General features: G+C 53.1%; 1 protein-coding gene across 1 annotated transcript, besides 6 other annotated features; it reads left to right on the forward strand.

Annotated features, from left to right (window-relative positions):
- Window positions 1-9,791: part of a sequence feature (areas not merged during assembly with more than two copies in the genome that could not be assigned to a particular haplotype) that runs on past the window's edge.
- Window positions 723-3,821, forward strand: Tc00.1047053507233.10 (trans-sialidase, putative; the record flags this gene model as incomplete). The annotated part of the gene is made up of 1 exon (XM_807757.1): window positions 723-3,821. One exon carries the CDS (start codon window positions 723-725, stop codon window positions 3,819-3,821), a length of 3,099 nt encoding a protein of 1,032 aa, XP_812850.1.
- Window positions 1,583-5,446: a mobile genetic element.
- Window positions 3,911-4,075: a sequence feature (T-rich).
- Window positions 4,424-4,447: a microsatellite.
- Window positions 5,311-9,656: a mobile genetic element.
- Window positions 9,419-9,656: a mobile genetic element.

Raw genomic sequence — 9,791 nt, forward strand, 5'->3', positions numbered from 1 at the left:
TTCTCGGGGGATGGGTTTAACGCAGAAGAATGAAAGTTGACGGCCGACGAGATGAAGAAGCCTGCGCTTCACGCAATAGAAAAGGTTCCGTGGGGGCCCGAATGCACCACGTGGAGATGTTTTTCTTTCCTCTCCCACTTCGCCCACACAATGGCATGAACCCTTCTCCCGTGTCCGCCAATACAATTAATAAATAAGTGACAAGCCGCATGCATTATAAAATTTCGACGCAGAAGCCAAAGAGACGGTGATACCAGGGCGACTCGCCCACTCACGACCCCCTCGGGATCGCCGAACCACACCGACAGCACGCAGCTCACGAAACGCGCAACATTGTTGTTGTGCACGGTGTTATTCTATTTTTACGTTTGCGTGGGGTTTCCTATTGAATGCCGCTCTTTTGGTAAAAAGAAATATGCGACCGTCCGTCGCCACCAATTTCGGTGCGAAAAGTCGGACACGATGCATGAATCCCCATTTTGTGTGTGTAGGCGATGTTCCTCCATGTCGTTCCTTCCGGATTGTCTTTTGTTCCGCTCTCTGCGTGGGTGCGCCACTCTACTCTCCACCGAAGTGTCTGATGTATTGCCGCTGTTGCTGTTTTCCTCCTTCACTTCTTGAACACACGCTAGGAAAGAAGGAAAACAAGCGCGAATCGCTACTGTGAAATTTGAAGGCTCTGAAAGTAACAACACCAAGACACCGCCCACACACATATTTATATGCTCTCACGTGTTGCAGCAGTGAAGGCACCCCGCACACACAACCGTCGTCGCCGCATGACCGGATCCAGCGGAGGGAGGGAAGGAAGAGAAAGTGAGCAGCAGAGGCCCAGCATGTCCCGGCGCGTGTTTGCTTCTGCGGTGCTGCTCCTCGTCGTGTTGACTTCCTGCAGCAGTGAAGCCACTTACGGCAAGGAGGGCAATTCAAGGAATGGAACCATCTTTGAAGGAGGGAATTCGTTTAGTGATGCAGAGAACAAATTGTTGGTACAGGCGTTTGACTCGTTCCGTGCACCTTCTCTTGCTTACGTCAATGGTGTCGTTGTGGCCACCGTTGAAGCGCATTACACAAACTCCACGGATAACAAATCGTGTGTCAGTCTTGCTGCAAGGTCGATGGAAATTGATGGAGGGGAGTGGACAAATGGAACTGCCATCGTGTTTGATCATTACGACGTGAAAATTGACCGCCTGCTGACCCCAACTACCATTGTGGATGAAATAGATGGTGCAACAAATGCTCTTGTCGGGGGTTATGGCACGTCAACGACTCCATTGACGGAGGTGACTGATGGTAAATATTGGGCGCCCAGGATGGCGAATGGTGTTGTTTCGTATGGCACAGACGATGAGAAAAAGAAGGAGTTTAGGTGGGGAATTCAAAGCACTACGAATCTTCAGGGCGTTTTAAAGGATTACAGCACAAACCCCAAACCCTTCAAACAATTTCTGGGTGGTGGTGGCGCAGGCATTAGGATGGAGGACGAGAGTCGCTACGTGCTGCCTATTCAAGCCTTGAAGGATGATGGAAAGGTTGTTTCGTTGGTTATCCTCGCCAAAAAAACTTCTTATGGCTGGGAGTTTTCAAATGATACGAGTGATGAGGGATGCATCCAGCCTGCGGTTCTTGAATGGAAGGAAAAAAAGCTTATAATGATGACGTCGTGTGATGACGGCAGCCGCAGGGTTTACGGGTCAAGCACCATGGGGAATTTGTGGACGGAGGAATACGACACTCTTTCACGCGTGTGGGGCAACTCACGTACACGTGTGGGGCACGGCGTGCAGGGTGGCTTCGTCAGCGCGATGATCGATGGACAGAAAGTCATCCTCGTCAGTCGGCCGGTATATTCTGAGAAGGATAAAAAAGAAACGGGCCGACTTCACCTGTGGCTGACGGACATGCAGCGAATTTATGATGTTGGGCCGATATCCGCTGAGAATGAGAACGTCTCCGCCAGCACTCTGCTGTATGCCACGGTCGAAGCGCAGCCATTTAAAGAGGAAGGAAAGAAGGAAGAGAAGAAACTGTACTGCTCGTACGAGGTCGCTGCTGCAGAGGACGGTAAGTACAACATTGCTTTTGTGGAATTGACGGAGAAATTGGAGGACATGAAGAAGGTATTGGCTGCATGGAAGGAAAAGGACGCGCAAATTGCGAAGGAGTACCGCTGCGGGAATGAAAAGAATAATTGGAGCAGTGAGTGTGATGAAGCCCTCACCAAGGGGCTGGTTGGCCTCTTATCCAACAAGTCAACTAACAACACATGGAGTGACGAGTACCTCTGCGTGAATGCAACCGTTCACGGGGAAGTGGAAAGTGCTCCTGATGGTGGATTGACGTTCAAAGGACCCGGAGCGTGGGCGAAGTGGCCTGTTGGCGACATGGGGCAGACTGTGCCGTACCACTTTGCGAACGACAAGTTTACTCTTGTGGCGACGGTGTCCATCCACGAGGTGCCGGAGACAGGCAGCAGCTCCATCCCTTTGATGGGTGTGAGGATGAAAGATGCACAAGGCACGGTGCTTTTTGGTCTGTCGTACACCCACGACAAAAAGTGGAGGATAATCTTCAACGGCAGTCGTTTGACGCTGCCGGCGCATGATGAGAATGCTGGATGGGAAGCAAACAAGAAATACCATGTGGCACTGCAAATGGATTGTGATGATGGGTTGTTTGTGTACGTGAATGGAAAGAGGATATACGACCGCGAATTCGATTATGAAGATGAGGATTACGAGGGCTATAAGAGCTTTTATGACAGGTCACAAAAACTGTTGAGCTCCCACAGCATCTCGCACTTTTACATTGGCGGGGACGGCAAGAGCAGCTCGGACAACATTCATGTGACGGTGAGCAACGTCCTGCTGTACAACCGCTTATTGCAAGATGATGAGCTCAACCCACTAATGAAGACGAAGGCGGCCGCTGCTCCGGAGGCGGAGGTGTCGGCCCCGGAAGGTGCGCCTCAAAACAGACATTTGGGACAAGCTTCTGAAAAAGACACCACACCATCACCACAAAATCAAGGATTATCACCGGAAAAATCAAAAAATGAAAAGTATTCAGCAGGTTCCGGGCAGACAACTTCTGCTGATTTCACTGGCTTGTACACCTCAGCCGCCGAGGGGGAAGTGGAAGAAGTGGCATCCAGCAGTGTTGGCTCGGCGTCCTCATTGGCTCCAACAGCGGGAGAAGGCAGTCCTCAAAAAGCACCTGAAACCGATGTGCTTGCCACTGAGGATCACTTTGAACGTGAACAGGAGCACTCGTCTCTCAGCGTGGTTCAGCCGATGACGGAGCAGGCTGAAGAGGCGGTTGTCGCCACTCCGCAGAGGAAAACCACTGAAGATCGGCCGCAGCACAGCACTCTATCTGATGCTTCAGAGGACATGGAAGAGTCGTCGTCCCATTCCGCCACGCTCACCAGCGACGAACAAACCGTTGACCCCGAGGAGAGGAAGGACACAAATCCCCACACTGCCGTGGGTGCGAGCAGCGGCTCCGACTCATCCCACAGCACTGAGGTGGCGTCCGTGGACGGTGCCACAGACCCGGCAACTGCTCAAGGCCATGATGAAGTGTTGGATGGCGGTGATGCCGCAAAGGATTATTTGCGCACAACGCCTGGGGAAACCAAGATCCCATCGGAGTCCAACGCCACATCGCTCTCGGACCATGACATTTTGCTTGAGCACGGGCATTTGAGCGATTTGGCGTCCATGGCTCTAATTGGTGACAGCACCGTGCATGGGTGTGTGTCTCGGGTGTTGTTGCTGCTGCTTCTGGGGCTGTGGGGCACCGCGGCTCTCTGCTGAGGCGTGAGGAAGGAGTGTAATTGCGGCTTTTTGTGGAACAACAACTGTGCAGCTCCCCAGCACTACTCACTCAACTTTTTCAAGGATACTTCTTTTTTTTTTTTTTTTTTTGCGTCTCTTAAGTTTTTTTTCTTTTAATTTTTTTTTCCTGTTTTTCCGTTTTCTTTGTTTATTTTTCTTTTTTCTTTTTTTTTTCCCTTTTTTTGTTTTTTATTGTTTTTTGTTGTTTTTTCTTTTTTTTCTGTTTTCTTTTTATTGCTGGTGCTCTGCTGAAGTAATCAGCATTCCTGTTTGTGTGTTTTTCCCCAAAAAAACGGTCGCTTGCTAAACACCGTCACGAGTGACGTGCTTCCCCCTTTTTTGTTTGCTTTTTTTGCCCACACGCGGTGCCGGCCTCATTGCTGTGCGTCCCACGGACTGCACAAGAGGAGGAGTGGAGGAGCAGGCCGGATGCCGCATGGAATGTGAGGGATTTTGTGTGGGCTGGTGGGAGAGTACAATTCCTTTTTTTATTTGTGTGCGGGCAGTATGTATAAACTCAAGAACACGGTTGTATTGTGCTGCGTGGCACATGAAATGACATATCTGCCGAGTCAATTGTTTTTTGTTTTGTTTTGTTTTCTTTTTTGCTTCTTTTTTCTTTCGGTAAATCACTACAGCCTCTTTTCCGTCTGTGCCGTGTGTCCCATGTCACTTTTTGTTGCCGTGTCCCGTTGAGTGTCCCACTGCTGGCTGTGCTGCTGAAATGCCTCCATTCTTTTCTTTCTTCCCTGCTAGAGGCACCGATGGTCCGCGACGACGATTGTTTGTGCACTCCTTTACGTTGGCACGAGGGTGACTGGGCGCCTGCCTGCTGAGTGCACTCGGAGGGGAGCGGGTGGTGTGCGCCGTGCTCCATTTGTGAGTGTGGAACACTAATCCGCCACGACCCGCTGTGGGGCGGAGGGAAGTGAGGGACCGCGCCGTGGACTTGGATGCGCCCCGTCCCTCTCGTTGCGGCCGTGTGTGTGTGTGCTCCGGATGCCCAAACTCATTTGCCCCGCAAATGGGACGGCAGAAGGATGTGTTTACGTGAAGGCGCCAATGCCACGTGAAGCAAACCGTGTCTGTGGCACACACGCAAACAGGAAAGCGAAAGGAAGAATTATTTGTCTGGGCTGCTGGCCGGAAACCAAACTTTTCCATACAAATAAAATACGACGGGAGAGAAGAATGATTAAATGGAGAGGCAGTGGGTTCCCCTAATACTCGTTGTTTGCTCCGCATATGGGTATATTTATAGCTTACGAGGTGGAGGACCTTGAGGTCCTGCAACCACAGGACCCCGCCGCAAAGGTGGGAGTCAAGAGAGGGGGCGGGTGGTACGGCAAAAACAAAAATAAAAACATTTGTCTTGGTGTTATCAGTTCTTTGGTTGCTTCCATCGCGGTCTTCTAAAGGAACTCGAAGCGATAGGAAGGAATAGTACGGAAATATGCCTTTGTTTCATTGGAGGCTTGTGAGGAGGATGTTCATGAGGTAAGCTGGCGACTCTAGCTTATATGTATCCTGGTAAAACGGAGGTGTTTCTTCGCAATTCTTTGCTGTGTTGTGAATTTTGTCTGACTGCGATTGAGGGAATCAGGGAACTGTTAGCGTCCAGACGATTTATAATTATTTTAGTTTTCACAGCCACTCGCGATCCCTGCAAGCTGGTTGAAAGAGATAACAGTGTTTTCTTTTACACGGCGACGGGGTGGAGAGACATTGGTGCTCGCATGTTGGACTTGGCACGCCAGCATGGCGATGTCTGGGTGCAGCTCACCTTTATTGGTGGACCCGAGCCGTTGGATGCGGTGGTAACCGTCGCTGCAACAATGACAGGCCTACGCTTGGTTTCAGGAAACATCGCCAAGCACTGGGAGGAGCCGACCGTTGCAGGCAATTTGCGAATCTCCGGACGTCTCAAGTACCAAATTTCGAGGCACAAATGCTCCTGCCCATCGTGTGTGTGCTGCCCGGGAGTTGTGGGTCCAGCAAGGGCTGATCATTGCTGAAAGGGCGGAGGTTGAGCACCGACGACGCCAACGCCGTCGCGGACGTTCCGGATCGGAGTGTGCAGCTTTACTCTCAGATGGAAGAGGCGCATAATTACTTGTCGGCACGCGGATCTCACATTGCGGTGGCCGGCGGCATTCTTGCGGGACGCGGAGACGCCGTGCCAACGAGAAGCGCCCACCTCTCGGAGAGGGCCGCCAGATGAACCCCCACGCATGCATGCGCGACGATTGCGGAGATACGCAGCCAAATCAACCGCATCGCATGATGGCTGGTGACGTGCCAGAATCCACGTTTCCTCAACGCAATCTCACGGGAGAGATGGCGGGTCAACACCCATAAGTCTCAGGGCGATGTGGGGAGAACACATCTCCCTCACTCGATGCCTTTGCCCTCCCGCACTTCCCCCTTGGAAGATGATTCCGGTGCAGAGGATCAGGTACTGCATTTTCTTGCATTCGGCGTCGACACTTGGGTCCCGCGTGTATGAAACGAGGGCGTCTCCGGAGTCCTCGTCGACCTCCGATGCGCATACAGTTATTATTGGCACTAAGTGAAGTCTTGGGTTCAACTTGTCTTCGGCGGTTTGGTGTCGTGCAGGCGCGCACTCGAGATAGATCGGGATCCCACCGATCAGCTCATGGATTTTGGCAGGACCCTACTGCAGACCTTCCGGATGCGGATCATGATGGCATCCGACCCCAGCATCACGCTCTCCAAACTTTGCGAGGGCAGCCCTGCCTTTCATGGATCGACGGGGGACCCGACCGCAAAAACAGCGACCGCTGCTATGCCAAGCGCGCCCGATTTATGGACAAGAGGCGTCTAATTACAACGCGCTTCCGAGAGGGAATTACTCACAATACAGGCGCCCTTCAAAAAACGGCAGAGGGCTGCCGGCCGCTTACGAAGGCGGAAGAAACCCCCATCCATTCCACCACCTCCCACCAATCCTCACAGGCGTCGCACCGCACCGCCGACACTCCGCCCGACCTCTCAAATCGCCCGACGCAATCGTCGGGAAGGGCAATGGAGCTTATCCGCTAACGACGCTCGACTGTGGTACGACGAAGCACCGACATCCCCGCTTTGGAGCACCCGTATGAGGAGAGCGAAAGAGGCGACTCGAGAATTGTGTGCGCTGTCAGTGTGGGAGCAGAGAAGGCCTCTGGCGGGGCAATTCACAACCTTATGCCGCACGCACGAACAGCCGACCAGCGAGGAGAGCCGCGCGCCCTTTTGGCGGCAATATTAGATGCGGCGCCATAGTCCAGAGTGCGGCACGCAAGGATGCTGCGGTCCGTGTTGCAAATGGATCGAACCCCGCTGGACATGGTGATTCTGGGGTTACAAGGGGTTGCGGCGCGATTGAAGAGGAAGCAGGCGCGCCCCTTGACAAGGGAATGGGTGGATGGATATATCCACAGCCGGACTGACTGGAAGCAACGTGTTGCTTTTCGACCTGCGTGGATAACGGCGAGTTGTCGTTCCGAGATTGCAGCCTTAACCCCCAACAATTTCACGCTGGAGCATAATTTTGGATTGGTCCGTGGCGTCAATGACGGCGAGGGCGGACTCCCGCCGAGCTTTGCGGTTCGTCAGGATACGAGGGCAGGACGCGTTCGACACTATAACGTTATGCAGGACACTTCGACGCAACGAAAGCTTACGAATCTTACGACTGCTCACGTGGAGCGATCTCTGGTTTCTTGGAATGCCACGGCGCACTCCACAAAGCAGGGTGCGTTGAGGCACGCAGCCCCAATCGTGGAGACATGCAATTTGGACCCACACGTGATATTGCAGTTGGCGATGCACGTTGACCCGTTCGACCTTCCCCAGAGCATAGTTTGATATTTGGGGAGGTACACCACTGTGCCGACCCAGGTGTCGTCGCTGCTCGCATTGATGTGAAGGGAAAACTGCGAGGGGCATGAACTCTGGTTGAAAGGGGAGAGGCGTTTTTCATGCTTTTTGTCATTGCGCTGCTACAATAACGCGACGCAAGCCAAGGACGCGTCCGGCCACTCCACAAGATGCACGAACCATCCCGCCGCAGCAACAAGTCAACGTGCCCGTGTTGAATCTGGAGTGGATCCAGAGCCGGTTGCACCCGGCCACCCTGGAGAGACTCATGCAAGTATGGGCACGTCGGGCGGTCTCCTTTCCCTCTGCCCTCCTCCGGCAGGCGCGCGAAAGCTCACGGAGGATTCCAGTCGCCGACGCGCGATTGCTGAAGGAAGCGGGAATAATCGAGGACGCTTTTTCTGCAAGAACAGGCGGATAGATAATACCCTTTTGGTTGTAGAGGGGAAAACCACCGGTTTGCGACGACGATGGATCGCGTGGCCACGCGACAAGAACAGAGACGACGCTTACGAGGCTAACGTTCCTCTTCTACACATTTCCCATTATTTGCCGCCTGTGATGGCTGAGGCCGCTTCCTGCCTGGACTTAAAGGCGTCCTTTTTGCAAGTCCCTTTACCGCGGGAGACTCGGCATCTCTTTCGATGCCGCGTGGAGGACGGCACGCTGGTGGAGCTGACACGGCTCCCAATGGCACACAAGGCCGGCCCACAAATTCTCCAGATTATTATTACTTCGGCAATTGCGGTGGTGACGACGGTGGTTCGCCCCCTCTGGGCTGCACCTCCATTGGTGCGTGTCGAAGTATGGATCGATAATATACGCATTGCAGGGTCGATAGGCGATGTGACACGGTGGGAAGCCCAAGTGCTTCGTAATGCGGACGGCCGTCGCGCCACGATGGGGGAGGACCGCGAATCGGGTGCTGCGCAGTACACCTTCCTGGGGTGCAGTTTGATCACACTCACCGTGCGGTATCCCTGAGCGACAAGTTTGTCCGGTCTGCATGCGCCATGCCGGCGCTCAATTCTTTAACCATCGCGGAAATGGAGGTTGTGGCGTCACGCTTTTTGTATGCGGCGGCCATTTTGGGCACGTGTTTATGTGCCTACTGCTTTCTCATCAAGGCAGTGCAACGACGATTATCCGCACTTGACCGGGGGATTGTGCAGGAGACATCCCCGACGAAAATTCCGCCAGCAGCGGTTTGCTTGGGCGAGAGACTGTGACACATCATCGAGAATATGGCCGTAAGCGAATCATCGAGCCCACGGAAAAGGCGTCGGCCGCCATCATCAGGGACGCATCGCTCCATGGATGGGGAGCCGTCTTCATTCCAGATTCAAGCAACGTTAAAATTGCCGGAGGAAAATGGAATAAGATGCCTTTTCGCATCATGCAGGCCGAGGCACGCGCGGTACGCTTGGACCTATTGGCTTTTTCCGCCATCCTGCCACGCACCGTCGACTTTTGGATGAGCAATACTTCGCTGCAAGGAGCTGCGAATAAGGGCGGCTCGAAACCACACGCCACGACGCGGGAGCTGAAACGGATATATGGGTTTTTCGGACCCTCGCGGAATAAAGGCATCCTTTGCTCAAGTACTGTCTGCGGAAAACCCCGCAGACGGCATATCACGCGGTCGTGTTTTCACACTTGAGGAATTAGCGAAGGGGTGGAACTTGCGAAGGGGAGCGGCGGGGTCTTGTGGTTGGAGGATCCCAAGGTTTTCCACTTAGTAAGCAATAAATATATAGCTATATATCCCATCCGAACAGAATGAACCGGCCACGATTGCGGTTATCGGATGATATATTAAATTAGAAGAAAAAGTTTGGGCATTTAACTGCCCTCAATTACATTCTCTTCCCCATCTTGACATTGGTTTCTATAGGGAATTTCAGGATCCGGCCACCGGGACAAAAGATTGTTCTTGGTGATGTGCGGGGCAGCGGTGTGTTTGCGTGTGCGTGCTGCTCATGGCTGCCGGTGTTGCCTTTCCTGCTGTTCTCCCGCTCCAGTCCTTTGCGTGCGACGGACCAAACGTTTTTACGGGCGTGTGGTGCG

Source organism: Trypanosoma cruzi (genome assembly GCF_000209065.1).
Source record: "Trypanosoma cruzi strain CL Brener chromosome Unknown tcruzi_1047053507233, whole genome shotgun sequence".
Lineage (NCBI taxonomy): Eukaryota > Euglenozoa > Kinetoplastea > Trypanosomatida > Trypanosomatidae > Trypanosoma > Trypanosoma cruzi.